This window comes from Mustela nigripes, chromosome 14 (genome assembly GCF_022355385.1).
Source record: "Mustela nigripes isolate SB6536 chromosome 14, MUSNIG.SB6536, whole genome shotgun sequence".
In the NCBI taxonomy this organism is placed as follows: domain Eukaryota; kingdom Metazoa; phylum Chordata; class Mammalia; order Carnivora; family Mustelidae; genus Mustela; species Mustela nigripes.
This window is the reverse complement of record NC_081570.1, coordinates 24,415,545-24,431,673: the sequence shown is the minus strand read 5'-3', so window position 1 is coordinate 24,431,673 and position 16,129 is coordinate 24,415,545. Positions and strand designations below refer to the sequence as shown.

The 16,129-nt window shown below is 57.8% G+C and overlaps 2 protein-coding genes across 4 annotated transcripts; one reads left to right on the top strand and one right to left on the bottom strand.

Moving 5' to 3' along the window:
- Nucleotides 1-302: 302 nt before the first annotated feature.
- On the top strand, nucleotides 303-6,476 carry TMEM54 (transmembrane protein 54). Of its 2 annotated transcripts, XM_059377144.1 has the most exons (6): nucleotides 303-424; nucleotides 2,829-3,022; nucleotides 5,151-5,210; nucleotides 5,355-5,543; nucleotides 5,685-5,819; nucleotides 6,191-6,476. In XM_059377144.1, exons 1-6 carry the CDS (start codon nucleotides 409-411, stop codon nucleotides 6,263-6,265), a joined length of 669 nt encoding a protein of 222 aa, XP_059233127.1. In that variant the 5' UTR covers nucleotides 303-408; the 3' UTR covers nucleotides 6,266-6,476. The 2 variants fall into 2 exon arrangements, with proteins under 2 accessions (XP_059233127.1, XP_059233128.1); XM_059377145.1 differs by lacking the exon at nucleotides 5,685-5,819.
- Nucleotides 6,425-14,971, bottom strand: HPCA (hippocalcin). Of its 2 annotated transcripts, none has more exons than XM_059377147.1 (4): nucleotides 14,881-14,971; nucleotides 11,780-12,178; nucleotides 7,490-7,595; nucleotides 6,425-7,376 (listed from the first exon to the last, which is right to left on the bottom strand). In XM_059377147.1, the coding sequence occupies exons 2-4, from the start codon at nucleotides 12,155-12,157 to the stop codon at nucleotides 7,279-7,281; spliced, it is 582 nt and encodes a 193-aa protein (XP_059233130.1). In that variant the 5' UTR covers nucleotides 12,158-12,178; nucleotides 14,881-14,971; the 3' UTR covers nucleotides 6,425-7,278. The 2 variants fall into 2 exon arrangements, with proteins under 2 accessions (XP_059233130.1, XP_059233129.1); XM_059377146.1 differs by lacking the exon at nucleotides 14,881-14,971 and adding an exon at nucleotides 14,452-14,532.
- Nucleotides 14,972-16,129: the final 1,158 nt, after the last annotated feature.

Below are 16,129 nucleotides of genomic sequence, written 5' to 3'. Positions count from 1 at the left end.
AGGACAGCACCTCCTCGGAGCCTCAGTGGTCATCTGTGCAATGGAACCACTGCCGAGGGGTGGGCTCGGGGGTAGGGGGAGACGCCGGCGGCCCGGTGGGTGGGGCCAGCGCCGTGACTCAGCCGGGCGGGCCGGGAAGGGCTGCCCAGCAGGTCCGACCGGCCCGGGATGCAAACGAGCCGCCAGGGCCCTCCCGGGGCTGGGCCGCCCGGGGGGTGACGGGAAGGGAGGCCGGGCGCCGGCCAGCCAGCGGCTCCGGGCCGGACGGAGGCGTGGCGCGGGCAGCGCGGGCGGCGCGGGCGGCGGGCTGGCGCGGAGGCTGCGGACCGGGATGCGAGCGGGGCCCCGCCGGCCACGGCACCCGGAGCGCCGCTGAAGCGGCCGCGGAGAGCCCGCGCGGGAGCCGAGATGTGTCTGCGCCTGGGTGAGCCGCGGCGGGACGGCCCGCGAGGCCCCCCGCCGCCCCGGATCCTCCCGGGGGGGCGGAGCGCTGCGGCCGGAGGCCGGAACCCCGGGGTCCGCGCCGCCTTCCCTGCGGGTCGCTTGCCGCTCTCGGCCTCAGTTTCCCCAGCGGGAAGGAGGAGAGAGGAGGGCTGCTGGTTTCTTCTAGAGGTGGAGTAGCGCCTCCGCCCCTCGCCCCCTCTTTCCTGCGGAGCAAGGATCCCCAGGCGGGAGGAGGAGAGTCCCTGGAGGAGGGAGCAGCTTGCCCCGCGCCCAGAGAGCACGAGGGAGAGCGGAGGGATAGAGATGCTGGGCCCAGAGAGTTCTGACCCCTAGGCTCCCTGCCTTTTCCCCTCCTGAGCCTTGCAAAAGGCTCCCACTTTCAAACCTCTGCTCCTCCTGCCAGGTGGGGATGGAAGGGCGTTTAGGAAACAGGAGCCAGACAGAGTGGGGCCGATGTGCCCTCTCCCCTCACCCTCTACCCACAGTGATGCTGGTTTGGGGCATCAGATGGACCTGGGGACTCCCCCGCGCACTCTCTGTGAACCTCAGTCTCCTCATCTGTAAAATGGGGACGATAACACAACCGCCTAGGACTGCTGTGAGAAGGAAGTGAGCTCCCAGGAGTAAAGTGCTTCCCACTGTGTCAGCCACATTGCTCAGTACTCTAAAAATGGTCACTTGGAAACAGAAAGCCCAAGACTGCCCTGAGACTGCGTCCAGGGCTCCCGGCAGAGCCCCGCACTGGCACCGTGTCTCCGGTTTGACAGGAGTCTGGGTCCTAGGATGTTGTTGTTGTTCATGAGCCCAGCCCTGAGCCAGGTGCTGTCTGGGCTGCCAGGTAGGTGGGTGGATGGAGTGAGGTGGGTCAGGCCCCTGGGATGAAGCTTCCTGTTCGGCTGGCAGCTAACCTCCACAGCGGCATTCCAGTTCCACCGTGCCGGTCAAGCCCATCATCCACCCTCTGCTCCCAGACCTGGTCCAGCTCCAGAGGGCCCTGCAGGCTCCAGGGCTCTCAGAGACAGCTAGGCCAGCCCCTCCCCATTTTATATATGGCAAGGTCACACAGAAGGGCTGTGAGCCGGGCCCTACCCTCCCTGCTCCCTAAGGACTGCCTCTTGGCCCAGGGCCCCCAACTAATGATCCCTCTTCCCGCCCTTCCCCCCACCCTCTTCCTTATTTTCTTCCTTTCTCTCTCCTCTCTCTCTCTCTCTCTCTTTTTATTTTATCTCTTTTAGCTACAGGGCTAATATACAAAATATGATCCAATCCTCTCTGCCACAGCTGGGGAGACTGAGGTCTAAGAAGGGACTCCGGTCCCACTGCGAAGAGCTAAGCAAAGAAGGGGGTTGCTTAGTTCAGGCGCCTGGCCAGTCTCCCCGTCTCCCCGAGCTGGCTGGAATGGGGAAGCAGACAGGGCCAGGGGGCTAGCGTGGTGTGTGGCCTCGGGGACAAAGCCGGCACCCATAAAGGACATTCCAAAGGACAGATATGGAACAGCCTGAGCTGCCCAAGAAAGAGGGTTCTCTATTCCTGGGGTGTGCAAATAGGGCCTGCGCAGCCACTTGGCCACTCAGAAGGAATTTGCATATGCCTCTCTGGTGTTCTTTGACCCCAGCCTCCGCCACCTGCCTTGTCCCTGTCCGGTGCCCCTGCACCAAGAGCTTGCTTTTCTCAGGACCTGCACGGTATGTCCCAGCCACCTTCTCTCCTTCCCCCACTTCCTGTCTCCTGGTGGGACCCTCCTTCTCCACTGTGAGAATGCAGTTATTCTTCCCATTTTAAAGATGAGGAAGTGGATACCCAGAGGCTTGAGCTTTTTGCCCCAAGTCAGTTCAGCCATTGTGAATTCATTCTCTGCTGTGGGCCCATCTCTGTGTTCCGAAGCAAATCCCGAGCAGGACCCGGTTCCTGCTCCACGAACTAGGGGTTCCTTGGGCTAGGACCATGACTGTCAAACTCACCGGGGTGCTTTATAAAGGGCATGGCCCAGAGCAGGCATTCAGTGAATATTTGTGTAAAAACTCCTGAGTGACTAAATCAGTGACTGGGGAGCTTGGCGGAAAGACCATGGATCTGGAGCTAGAGACCCAGGTTCAAGCCATGGCCCTGCCCCTTGGGACCTTGAGCACTCATGTGGATTGTGACGCTTTACTAAATACCACCTGGTGTGCTTTTCCAGCTTTGGAGTTTGGGAGACTCTTAGGAAGGCATTGTGATCTCTTTTCCGGATGAGGAAACTGAGTCTCAAGACAAGTTAATGACCCCGAGTCATACAGAAACGGACTTAGAGCCCAGCATCCATTACTCCTGCCAAGGAGTCGGTCTTCTTCTCCTCCAGAGGCTGTGTCCCCCCTCCCCGACCCTAACATGGCTGTCGTCCACAGGTGGCCTGAGTGTGGGTGACTTCCGGAGGGTGCTGATGAAGACAGGGCTGGTGCTGGTGGTGCTGGGCCATGTGAGCTTCATCGCAGCCGCCCTCCTCCACGGCACTGTGCTGCGCTACGTGGCTAGTCCCCATGACGCGGTGGCCCTGCAGTACTGCGTGGTCAACATCCTGTCTGTCACGTCTGCCATCGTGGTATGGCTGGCCGGGAGGGGGACTGGCGAGAGGGGGGACCGGGGGTTTGAAAGGCCTTTGGTGAGTCCCCACCCCGAGCCTGGGGTTGGGAGCAAGTGGAGGGCCCCACGCCTTCTACTCTGCACCTTAGCCACTGGTCAAGGCTCTCAGCCTCTCTCTCTGCCTCAGCTGCCTTGTCTATAACATGGGGGAGGGAACAGTGTCTACTTAGAGGGTCCCAGTGAGAATTAATGAGTAGCCGACACCTGTTCCGTGCTCTCTACTGTGAGCTAGGATTAACGTGACAAGAGGAAAGTATTGGGGGCGCCTGGGTAGCTCAGTGGGTTAAAGCTTCTGCCTTCAGCTCAGGTCATGATCTCAGGATCCCGGGATCAAGCCCCGCATCAGGCTCTCTGCTCAGCAGGGAGCCTGCTTCCTCCTCTCTCTCTGCCTGCCTCTCTGCCTACTGGTGATCTCTGTCTGTCAAATAAATAAATAAAATCTTAAAAAAAAAAAAAAAAGAAAAGAAGGGAAGTAGCGAAGGTAGTGCTGGGCAAAAGGAAGGAGCATCAGCTCAGCTTAGGAGGGTCCAGGAGGGATCCCAGAGGCGGAGGCCCCAGAGTTGGGTATTGATGGATGAGTAGGAGTTCAAAGATAGGCTGTAATTACCATAACCCAGATGAGAGGCATGCCAAAGCAGGCAAGTAGGAGAGGAAGCTGGGATGACATTCCAAATGCAGAGAATGGCAGAGGCAAAGGTGTGGAGGTGGGAATGGTTCAGATCTATTCTGGAGACCCGGAAAAAGCCGACTTGGCAGGAACTCAGCATTAGGTTTGGTCTGTAAGATGTGCTCAACGAATGGTGGCCAGGGTTAGGCCCGGATGCCAGTACCTGTTTGAGGAATTCGAGAATGAAGGAGCCCGGTATTCTCAAGGTCAGAAAGGTCTTTCCCACTGTTGGCAGAGGTGGCGGCAGCCTTGGGACAACAGTCTTATTTCAAAGTCTGGAGTTCCATCTCTGCCACCTCCTGGATGAGGGGCTTATTTCTGTCTCTAAGCCTCTTCTGTCCTCTACAAAGTGAAGGTCATAACGCCTGCTGGCCCCAAGCCTTGGGTGAATGGAGATCACAGGTCCCAGCAAGTAGGACAGCCTCAGTCAGTGGGACAGGGCCAGGCTGCAGAGCTGTGTGCAGTGTCCCCTGGCCTTGTTGCTACTCTGGTTGCCTTCCTCTTGCCCTCCTTAAGGAAGTCAGGGAAAGCAGCGAGGTGAGCTGGGGTCAGGAGATCCACCAGGGATGGGCCCGGGGCCACACCCCTTTGGCTTTGCCCTCATTCTCAGCTAATCCTCCCAGCTTCCCCGCAACACTATCCTCACTGCGCAGAGGATTCACCCAGAGCCCTGCTGATACAAAGAAACCAACTGGATTTGCATCTGACACCAAAAGCTAGTGTCCTTTCTGTGAGCTCATACTGCAGCGTGGAGCTTGGCCCCAGCAGGTGGGGGCACTGACTTGTGTCTGCTTGGGGAATTAAAGACCTCGCTGGTTCTCTATCACACACCTGACTCCCACCGGCCCAGTGCACCGAATTCTACTCCGTAACATTTCCTTTTTTTTTTTTTCCATTAAGTAGGGGCCATACCTAACCTGGAACCCAAAACAGGGCTTGAACTCAGGACCTTGAGTTCGAGACCTGAGCTAAAACCACGAGTTGGAGACTTAACCGACTGAGCCCCCCTGGGCGCCCCTACTCCACAAAGTTTTCTGACTTGTTAAAATAGCAATTTTGTTTTTAGTTCCTTGCCAGTCGAGTTACGTAGTTTCTTCCAGAATCTTTTCCCCTCCAGGGAGATGTGTCGTATATATCCTGTGACATTGCCCCTGCAGCCCTGGGCGACACAGGTGCCTGTTTGAGATACACAACTAGAAGCCGTGGGGAGTCATGGAAGGTTGTAGGCAGGGGGTTACTAGGTGCCAGAAATGTCTCTTCAGGACTGGACTGTGAGGAGGCAGTGGCTTCGTGCAGACAGAGGTAGTGGGGCCAAAGCAGAACTGGGCTGGGGGGCTGGGGTTGGGAGGGCCAGAGTTGGCGTCAGTGGAGTCTTTGTGGAGAGTGGCCCTGACACCCTGCCTACTGTCCTTCCCCGCAGGTCATCACCTCAGGCATTGTAGCCATTGTGCTGTCCCGCTACCTCCCCAGCATCCCCCTGGTATGTGCCTCCTCCTGGGAGGGGCTGTAGGGGTGGCTCAGGGGCAGCAGCTGCCCCCAAGGGCCTCACCTGCCTGGAGGGGGCAAGGCTGACCCCATGGGGGGCAAGCCTGACATCCGTTGACCAGTGGCCTCTCCCATCCAGCGCTGGACAGTGTTTAGCTCAAGCATGGCATGTGCCCTTCTGTCTCTGACCTGTGCTCTGGGCCTCTTGGCCTCGATCGCCGTGACTTTTGCCACCCAGGGCCGGGCCCTGCTGGCCGCCTGTACTTTTGGAAGCCCTGAAGTGCTCGTACTGGTGCCTGACTGTCCCTTCGACCCCACACGCATTTACGTGAGTGCTTAGGCCTGGGGTTGGCAGGGGGTGGGGGTAAGGGAGTGGGTGGGGGGGGTGACACCCAGGTGCTCATCAGAGGTGGGAGTAGATTCTTAGAGACACCCCCTCTATCCTGCCCCTTGTGCTCCCCCACCCCAGAGCTCCAGCCTGTGCCTCTGGGGCATCTCGCTAGTGTTCTGCATGACAGAGAGCGTGTTTGCTGTGCGCTGCGCCCAGCTTGCCCACCAGCTGCTGGAACTGAGGCCCTGGTGGGGGAAAAGCAGCCACCACATGGTAAGGCCTGCCACCCACTCCATCAGCCCTGACTCCCCGTATTTGTGGGAGCCCTTGCTGGGGAGCCCAGGCTGGTCTGCCCCTACCCCTTGCCTTGAGAAGTGGGGAAAAAGTTTTTTTCCCCCAGGACAAAAGGGAGCAGCTTGGTCACAGCGCTGAAACCTGGCTCCCCCCAACCAAGGGCCAAGATGAATCTTGAGGGGAAGGGGGTATCTGGGCTCAAACTGGGGGTCCTCCAAGGGTATGGCCTGGCTCTTACATGGGAGGGAATAGTGATGCCCCTTTGCCCCTGAGATCCTCGCAGCCCCACCAGCCCCTAGGTGTCCTGGAGGAGCAGACCCAGAGCCTGGCACCCTCTTGTGTCTCCGCAGAGGCAGGAGAGCCCAGAGCCTGTGGAAGGCCGTGACCTGCTGAGCTGCACCAGCTCTGAGCCACTGACCCTCTGAGAGCAGATACCCGGTCCAGGCCCCATGACCACCAGGGCCCTACAACCCAGTCTGCACTGTGGCCAGGCCAGGATTTCTGGAGCAGACCTGAGAGGGCTCTCCGGTCACTCGGGGATCCTGCTGGGGCTTTCCACCCACTCCCGCAGCTACCCAGCCCACTGCACTGAAATGAGACTTTATTCTGAAGTTATTAAAAAGAACAGAGATGCTCCACGTGGATGCATGCAGCCGGGGAAGGGACATGGGAGGGGCTGTGCTGCTTTCCCACAAGGGTGCTGTGGTTGGAGCTCTGGGGGTGCCTGCCCATCCGTGGGCCTGTGTGTGTGTGTCTGAGGGAGGAAACATACACAGCGGAATCAGTGGGTCTGTGTTCATCCAAGAGCTGGAAGGCAAGCGGGGGTTCATGGGACCCACAGCTGGGAGGCTGGAACCTCAAGGTTTTCCTGGCCTCCAGGAGAATAAGAGCAGTGGAACAGGAAGGGTTGAGGCCCTCCTGAAGGAAAGGATGGCTCAAGGAAGCTTTTTCCTCAAACCCCCGCCACCTCTGGAATCCTTCTTTCCTTTCCAGATGAAGACAGCCTCCACGCCTGGGAATACTTCCCCCCTCCACCCTGACTGAGAGCTACAAGGGTGGGGTGGGGGTTGGGGAGCTTGCCGGTGGTTGGGGGAGGAGCTTGAGGCTGCGTGGGAGTAGGGGAGGCGTGGGGGTGCGGGGGGGGGGGGCGTGTGTGGTGGGGAGAATGGTCGAAGTTCTGTCTGGGCGAGGGAGGCAGACCCAGCCAGAGCCTGCGTCTCAATCCTTGCCTAAGGGAGATACTGCCTCTGGGATTGACAGTGCTGACCGCTTGCTTGCTTGGGCCTTAGGGGTACTGCGGGGTTCCCTTCTCCAGTGCAGGCCCTGGGGGGGGGTGCCCAGTGTGACCCCCAGGCTGGATGGACACAAGGGAAAGGAAGCTGATAGCCGGGAGAGGGCCAGTGAAGGCAGGGAGGAGGGGGAACCTGGGTCCTCTCGCTCAGAACTGGGAGGCGCTGCTGGGGTCGCACTGCAGCAGGCGCACGATGGACGGGTCGCTTTTGGCCCCGCGGATGAACTCCTCCAGGGACAGCTTGCCTGCGGGGCAAGGGGAGCAGTGATGGGGGTCCGCGCAGCGAGGGGAGGCAGAGCAGAGCAGCGGGAGAGGAAGGGGGAGTGGCACCCGCCCCGCCCCGCCCCTGCCCCCTCACCGTCGTTGTTCGTGTCCATTTGGCGGAAGATTTTCTCGGTCCTCTTTTCTGGGGTCGACTCGTCCTCCGGCATCTTCATCACGGACGAAACCATCTTGTAAATGGCCTGAGGGGCGGGAGGAGGAGGCAGGGAGTGAGAGGAGCCTGCCCGACCCTCCCCCCCCCACCCCCACCCCTATCATCCCAAACCGCCCCCAGACACGCAGATTGCAGCTCCTCCTGGGTGAGGTGGAGAGGTGGTCACGGAGAACCGGAAGGGCGGGGGAGGGGGCTTCAGGAAGGACTACCTAGGAAGGCTTCCCAAAAGAGGGGGGCTATTGGAGCGGGTCCCGACCAAGTTCCCTTGGAGCGCCAGGTGGGAAAGGCATTCCTGGCAGAGCAATCTGCACGTACAAAGGAGCGGTGGCGGGAAGCTCTGAGTGCGCACCGAGAATTTGGGGGTGTCTACGTGCAGGGGGACAGGAGAGATGTTGGAGGATATCAGGGCCCAGAGAGCGAAGGGGCTAGAACACCCGGCGCCGCGGGCTCCAGGGTAAGTACCGGCTTAGCACAGCTTTTCTGAAACTTCGGGGCTCTGGGGGGCCCGCGCTCGGGGGGCCCGCAGGGGGCGCTGGGCGGAGTGGGTGACATTGGGCTTCGGTGCCTCTGTGGCCGGCAGGGGGCGCAGGGACGCACCAAGGGCTGGAGGGCCCGGAGCAGCTGGGCTCAGAGCGGGAGGAGACGTTATGCAAATAAACTCAAGTGAGCATCTGCCAGGGGCGGGGACAGCATGCGCTCAGTTGAGCCCAGAACTGCAGCTGCCACGTGCAGGATCTCTGGAGGCAACCCGAAGGAGGGTATTTGTGCTAAATGTACACAGAGCACGTAGGGCTTGGCCTGTGGGATAGGTGGGTCCCAGCGCCCCAGAACTCAAAAGACCAGACCGATGGCCCCAACCTTCCAGCTTTCTGCTGCTGACACCTCCGCCAAGAAGCCTCCCTTCTCCCATCCCAAAAACTTCCCTTGCCTTAGATCCAGCTCAGCTGGTCTCTTCCCTCTGCTATCCCAGGTCTGTCCCCTGCACTGCCTCTGAAATCTTTCCGAACACAGATCTCCACCATGTCCTCAGCCCAATGGGCCGCCCCCTCCTTCCCATCACACACACAGGCTTCCCTCCAAGCCCACCGTACACCCAGCTCCTTCTGGATACTGCCCCACGCTCCTTCTGCTGCTTCCCACTCTTCCTTGGGAGGCAACTTACATGGCACTTCCTTAGGGGGACCTTCTCTGATCCCCACTGGGCCAAGACCCATATGCTGGCCCAGAGTCTCCAGGGCTTTTCCTTTGGGGACACCTCTCTGAAAGTGATTTTGCCTTTGTAGATTGCTCCTAGTCCCCAGCCTACAGATAAAGATCATGGACATCTAGCTAGTGCCCATATCCTCAGAACTCATCACAGTGCCTGACATCTGGCAGGGACTCCACTGTTTAAAAGTTTAAAAGCCTTTGGCACCTCTCACTGCTCTTTCTACCAAGTCCATACCATTCAGCCCCAGGAACTCAAGGTGCTTGCTGACCTCTCCATCACCAGGCCTCCCCTGGTAGGTGATCCTGCCGCAACCAAACACCACTACTCCTTTCGGGTTTCCCAGGATGGACAGCTTCCGCCTGGAACAGTAACCCTAGCTACCACTTACCCAACACCTGCTGTGCGCCGGATACTTCACACGCATTATTTCTGAACTTCACAACAGCACTGAAAAGCAGGTATCATGATCCCCACTTTCCAGATAAGAAATGGGGGCTTGGAAAGGGGGGTTGATGCCAGAGACTGAATTAGGGGCTGGTAATGACCAGCTGGGACTTTGGAGGAAGATGTGCCCGTAGTGGCATCCTGCTTCCACTCATCACTATATCAGACAAGTCCTTAACCTCTGTGAGCCTCAGTTTATTCATGTCTTCCCCATGGGGACTGCCTCGAGGATTGAAGGAGACAATTTGTATAGTTGGGATAGTAGCTGGCTAGAGTAGGTGGTCAGTAAACAGAAGCTTCTAGTATCATCATTTGTCATCCACCGCATCTTCAGGTCTTGCCTGCCTTTCAGTCCCCTAGACTCCCAGATGCCACATTTAGCTAGTCTGCGTGGGCTGCTGCACACTTGTTCTCTCCCACTGGAGTAGGGGCCCCAAGAGGCCAAGAGGCAGCATTTTCCCTTGCCGTGTGCCCACCACTGGACCACAGGGCTGGGTCCCGAGAAGGATGGGCAAGTGACTTAGAGAGTGACTATTCCAATCATGACAAGCCTCTCCTGGGCCTCCTAATTAATTGTCTGGAATTGCTGTGCACTCGTTGTTTCACGGGAACTGGCTTGTAATTAATCAGTCACTGGGGTTTGCAGAGTTCTGACTGCACCAGCCGTCTCGGGGCCCATGGCTGCCATAAAGGAAATAAGGGTGTAGGTAGCAGAGGCCAGCCAGGAAGGGATCCTAAGGATGCCCAAGGAATGAGGCTGGCTTGACTGACATCTTGGGCTTGGCACCTCCCGCTGGGCCGAGATTTACCAGTCGTTACCAGTGCAACCACACTAAGTGGTAAAATGTGAAAATCCCTCATGTTGGTTAGTAGCCAATCCCTTGAGTGATCTTCCATCACCCCACCAGCCCCAACCTTTCCACCAGGACCCCCAGAACGTCCCACTAGCCAACAGCTAGAGAGTTCATGCCTGGCCCATGGGGGGGTCACAGACAGACATTAAGGCTTTACGCCTAACGATAGACAGGGAGGGCATAGCATGAGCTAGACGCTTTGCAAGAGAGAAGCCAAAGCGAAAATCCAGGATAGGTTGGATGAGGTGGAAGGGGAAGCAGCAGAGCTGAGGGACCAGAAGGAAAGATTTCAGAGAGGCAAAAGAAAAGGGAGCAAGAGCATGTGCAAAGCTGTGCAGTGGGATTACTCGGGACATATCCCAAGGATGATGAAAAGGCCATTCTAGCTAGAGTAGAGCAGAGGAGACAACAGTAACTGACAACTTCTAACATTTACGGGTAACAGTTAGATGCTGGACCATCTCCTGGAGCCCCCATCCCACTCTGTACCTACAATAGTCTGGTGAAATAGGGAGCTAACACCCCACCACTTGGGTGAAGAAACACAGGCTCAGGCAAAAAGTGAACTAGGAACTGGATAGATAAAACAGAGCCAGAGCCCTGATGAACTTCGATGACAGGCCAAAGGGGTAGGCACTTGGGAAGTTTTCTGAGGGAGAGCTAACATGTGTTAAACTTAAACTTGTACTAAGAAAGGGCATTCACATCAGGTCCTTAAGTCTCCCTGTGAGGTCAGTATCATCACCCCATTTTACAAATGAGAGATCTAAGAGTTGAAGCCAACTCCAGAACTGGAAGCCAGACCCATTTCTAAGGGCAGCTCGGAGCAGTGGTCAGCTTGAACTTAACTCCACTGACATGCTGTGTGACCTTGAGCAAGTTACTTCACCTCTCTGAGCCTCGTGGAGTTAATGAAAGGAGGCACCAGCCCATGGATATAGACATCTCAGTTAGTACTAGGCTCTTAATGGGCCCTCAGTCAGTTGAAAGGCGGCCGGTATCCAGATAGGAAGTGGATGGGGGAGCCAGGTGGTCTACTCAGGGGCTGTGTGGCCTTGGGTGAATGTCTTTACTTCTCTGACCATCCATTTTCTCCTGCATAAATGAGGATCAATGAAACATCGCTGGCCTGTACTCTGAAGAAATGTCAAGTTTTGAAAAACAAAGGCTGAGAGGCTGTTACAAATTAAAGGCAACTAAAGAGACATGACAAAGAAATGCAACATGTGATCCTGGACCCGGGTAAAAAGGGCTATAAAGGACATTTGGAGACGGTTGGCAAAATAGGAATATGGTAAGTTAGATAATAGCGTTGTTTCTACATTAAATGTCCTGACTTCGATAATCATATTATGGGTTATGTAAGAGTATGTCCCTGTTCTTGGGAAATATATCCTGATGTAGTCAGGGTTAGAGGGTCACGTTGAGAACATCGGCAAAACATTACACACATGCGCACGCGCACACACACAATGATAAAGCAAATATGGTTAAAGTTAATTGGTGAATCTGGGTAAAGGAGATATGGGAGTTTTCTCAACTTTTCTTGAATCTGGAAATTATTTCCTAATGGTTTTTCAAATGGGCCACAAGAGTAGCACCTGCCACTACCTACCCACGAAGGCCGTTGAGAGGATAAAAAGGGATGGCAGGTGCCTGCGGCCAGGCCCTGCACCTGGCATCCTGAGGGGCCCAGGGGCCCACCTGCACAATCTCGAGCATCTCCTCACGGCTGATGTAGCCGTTGCCATCCAGGTCGTACATGCTGAAGGCCCACATGAGCTTCTGCTCCAGGCGGCCACGCGAGGTCACGCTCAGCGCAATGATGAACTCCCGGAAGTCGATGGTGCCATCGCTGTTGGTGTCGAACGTGCGGAAGACGTGCTCGGCGAATTTGGAGGCGTCACCATAGGGGAAGAAGTTGGCGTAGATCTTCTTGAACTCGTCCACGTTGAGGATGCCTGTGGGACAGTCCTTGAGGAAGCCCTTGTACCACTCCTGAAGCTCCAGCTCGGAGAACTCCGTGTTCTCCCGCAGGTCCTGCAGCATCTCCGGCCGCAGCTTGCTGTTCTGCTTGCCCATGGCCGCCAAGCCAAGTCCCACCTGGGTCCCCGAGGGGGTCAAGGGGGAGAGAGGAATGGTCAGGCCCTCTTGGCCCCTTGTCACCACTCCAGGAAGGGCCCCAGACACCAGCCATCCCAACCTCTCATCTGACCCAGGGGAAGAGAGGAGCTGGCCCAGATTCCTCCTCCTGCCTCTGTGACCTGCTCCACACCATGTCCCCTACCTTACACGTTCCCAGGGAACAGACCAGGAGGCAGAGGAAGGGACTCATCTACTGCGGGCCTGCTCAGTGCCAGCCACTGGGCTGTCACAGATGGATACCATTTCACCCTCACCAAGGGAAGTCTGGGGATTAGCCCCGCTTTACAGATGACAAGGCAGGCTCAAGGAAGCAAAGTGACCTGGTTCAGGTCGCACAGGCATGGAGTGACAGAGCCGACGCCCAGAGTTACCCAGGGAGGTGCAAAAGGCTTTCTCATCCTCCCTCCTCCCTCCTGCTCCTTCACTGCCTCACGTATGCCCGCTTGCTACAAAATACACCTGCAGCCCAGACACTGACTGCACACATGGTCCTGACAAAGGCCACCACAAGGCACCAGAGCCAGACCACCTGGGTTTGAATCCCAGCTCTGCCTTTTACCAGCCAGGTGACCTTAGACAAGCTCCTTATACTCTCTCTGCCCCATCTATAAAGTGAGGGTAACAGTACCTACCTCGTTACTGGGGGGATTAAATGTGTTAATACATATGAAGCTCTTGGAATGATGCTAAGTGTTAAACAAAAGTGATTTACGTAGACCCAGATGCCACAAGGCTCATGCACGACAATACACAGATGAAAACACACTGACACATATTAGGCTCCACAGCTCAGCAAATCCATACACCGGCTCCCATGCCACTCAAATACCAGCCCACAGCCACCCATGGGTTACCATGTCTCCACACACGACAGCATTCCCTCAGCTCCACAACTCACATGTTCTGACACACGGCACAACAGCTCCCCTACCCTGTGCATCAAGACAGCAGCCCACGACCCCACATGTCTCACACATGCCATCACAAGCCAACTCCCATGCCGACACCTCTCACATGGGCAGCTGCACGTGGGACCCTCAGGCATCCTTGCCATTTTTCTTTTCCCAGAGGTGCTTCCAGGTCCCAGGAGAGGGAGCCGCAGCCCTTCTCAGACCTACTAGGGGGTCTCTTTTCCAGGGAGAGCCTTGGCCAGCCAACCCTCCCCCAATACTTACCTTTTCGTGTAGGAGGTTAGGGTGTGGGGGGCTGAGGGGAAGGCAAGGGAGAGGAGACAGCCAGGCAGTTCTAGCCAGGGATGGAGGGGCACAGACTGCTGAATCCCTCCCCCCAGCTTGGTGCTGGGAGTGAGACAGAGTGAGGGGGGGGTTCCTTGTGTGTGCATCTGCACGAAGCTCTGAGTGCATGTATTGAGCATGTGTGTGAGTGCTTGTGTTCATGTATGCATGGATGCCCCTGGTTTCTGCATTGCATTTGACTCTCGTGTGTTTCAGTCTATATATGTGCCTGTGACTAGGTATGCACCCATCACAGTAAGAGGGCGATGTGCATACATGGCCATTTGGGGACTTGTGTGTGTCCTCAGCAGTGTGTCACACGCATGTTTTTGTAAGTTGGTGACCCTCCTTTCCAAAGCAGCCTCTTCTGCCCCAGACTGAGGACCCTGTGAACAAGTGTGTGGGAGGGGACTGAGGAAATGCGTGGGGCTGAGGCGGAGGAGTGTGTCCCTTAGTCCCCTCCTCAAGGTCCAAGGAACTGGGTCATCGGGGCGGGGGCAGAGAGATGCACTGAGCAGGAGAGCTCTTCCAGTGCCCCCTCCTCCCTGCCACCCTCAGTGCTGCCCCTCCCAATTGGGAGACTTGGAAACGAAGGTGGTAAGAGATTCTGTCGTCTTCGCAAAGACCCCCTAGTCCCCCAGATGGAAAGGACCCACAGCTCGACCTGAGAAACTCACCCGGGGGACCCTTTCCAAACCTCTCCCCAGCTCTCGCGCGGAGCCCACGCTTCAGAGCGCCGGGAGCGGGACCCCTCCTGGAGGGGGCGCTCCGAGGCGGCCGGAACGCGACTCCTCCCGGCCGGCCACTCGGCGGTCAGGACCCTGGAGAGCACCGCGCTCCTGCCCCTGGGGAGCCCCCTTCTCCCCCGCGCCCCCGGACTCAGGCTTCCCGGGAGGCGCCGGAGCGGCGGGGTTGGAGAGGCTCGACGGGGACCCCTCCCTCCGGGCTGCCCCCTCCCCGCATCCCCCAGCCCCGGCCGGAGCGGCCCCCACTCACCCAGCGACGCGGAGACACCGACTGCGCAGGGAAGGCGGCGCTGCTGCGGCGCGCGGCGGCAGAGGCGGCCGGAGGGGCGGGCGGGGGGCGGGGGGAGGGACTGCCAGGGAGACGCCCCGCGGCGTTCGCCCAGAGCCCCTCCCCGGAGGGGTCCCCGTTCCTCCCCTTTCCCTCCAGCCCCCGGGGCGGGGGGAGCGGGGCGCTTGACTCCGCCCCCGTCCCTGCCCGGGAGAGGGAAGGGGGACGCCCTCACTTCCCTGGCCCCCTCACGAGGGAGCGCCCGCCGGGGTAGGAGGACAGAGGTCTCCATCTCAGCATCTCGACTCAGGTAGCCCAAATGGGGTCGGGGTGGGAGGGGTCAGTGCCCAGAGACCTCTTTCGGAACCGAGGACAACCCCCGCTCCTCCCGCCTTCCTCCCCCATCCCTACCTGGGCGCGGAGCTGCAGGTCGCTCCGCGGGTGGAATCCGGAGTCTGGGCGGTTCGATAGGCACCCTTCCCGCCCCCGCGCCTTAACTCGGGAACTAACTGAGCTGGGGGCTCTTCCGCGAGGGGGCAGCGCCCACTCTTCCAGTCCCAGAGGTCTTCTGGGGGCCAGACACGCCCCCTACCCCTCCTCGGCCTTACAGAGCCCCGCCCCCATCTCCTGCCCACCGCCCCATCTCATCTTCGGATTCCTCTCAGAGTGAATCCCACCTCCCAACATTGATCTAAATTGCCCCTCCCATACTCCCCTCCCTCCCCTGCCTCTGGTTATATGTGGGCCTGGGGAGCAAGCATTTCCAGCCTTGGGGGGGGGGGGCAGTGTTCTGAAGTGCGAAGGCACCTCAGCCGTACACAGGACAGCCCTTCTTGGGAGTCATTGACACCCCCCCCCCAATTGCAGCTCCTCCTGCCAGGGTGGGGGCTGCATCCTCCCTCCCCCAGCTTCTGCAATAACCCCCACATCCTGAACTTGAATTTTGTCCTTTATCTTTAGGAGGTGGTCCTTATTGTCCCCTGTTCACAAATGAGCAACCTGAGGTTGAGAGGGGCTGCATGATTTTTCCCATGTCTCACAGCTGGTGAGTGGAAGGCTTGGACTTGAATCCACATGCCCTCATCCATTCAGTGCACATTCACCAAGCACTATTTCTGTGCCCAGCTTTGTTCTAGGCAGGGGGGTTACAGAAGTGGGCAATAAACAATGGACAAAATATACAAGTCAATCCTATGATGTATTAGATAAACGTTTGGGGAAAAGTTGAGGCGGGGTTCAGAGGCTGGGACCCTGGTTGTGCTTAGGACCATTCCAAGGACTTCAGATTTTGAGATGGGAAGCTCTTGGGGCTTTGAGCAGAGTGAGGGTCTGAGTTTCAGGTCAGGCTGACTCAGGCGTGTTGCCAAGAACAGACTTAAGGAGTGGGAGGCAGGGTAGGAGCAGGGGGTCACTTCTGGGTGAGAGAGATGGGTCTGGTTCCTTTGAAGGTGAGCCCACAGCATCTACCTTCTGGCTGGACAGCTCTTTCCAGTTCGGAAACAGCTGCTGGGAGGGCCCTGGCTCTCCAGGGCTCAATCCAAAGCTCCACCTCCAGGTCCCAGACCAAGCAGTTTAGGTGACCAAATCTAGTCTTAGTCCTTTGGCTTGAGCATGGGGAGGTCTCAGCTGGAAGAGCTGGGGAGCTGGGGGCGGTGTGTGT

Bases quoted from the DNA above. Each gene is read 5' to 3' on its own strand.
- TMEM54 (XM_059377144.1), top strand. The intron at 5,211-5,354 runs GTATGTGCCTCC...TCTCCCATCCAG, and splicing joins ACCTCCCCAGCATCCCCCTG to CGCTGGACAGTGTTTAGCTC. The intron at 5,820-6,190 runs GTAAGGCCTGCC...GTGTCTCCGCAG, and splicing joins GGAAAAGCAGCCACCACATG to AGGCAGGAGAGCCCAGAGCC.
- HPCA (XM_059377147.1), bottom strand. From the start codon at position 12,157: ATGGGCAAGCAGAACAGCAAGCTGCGGCCGGAGATGCTGCAGGACCTG. The intron at 7,596-11,779 runs GTGGGCCCCTGG...CCCGCCCCTCAG, and splicing joins AGATGCTCGAGATTGTGCAG to GCCATTTACAAGATGGTTTC. The intron at 7,377-7,489 runs GTGAGGGGGCAG...CTTGCCCCGCAG, and splicing joins AATGGACACGAACAACGACG to GCAAGCTGTCCCTGGAGGAG.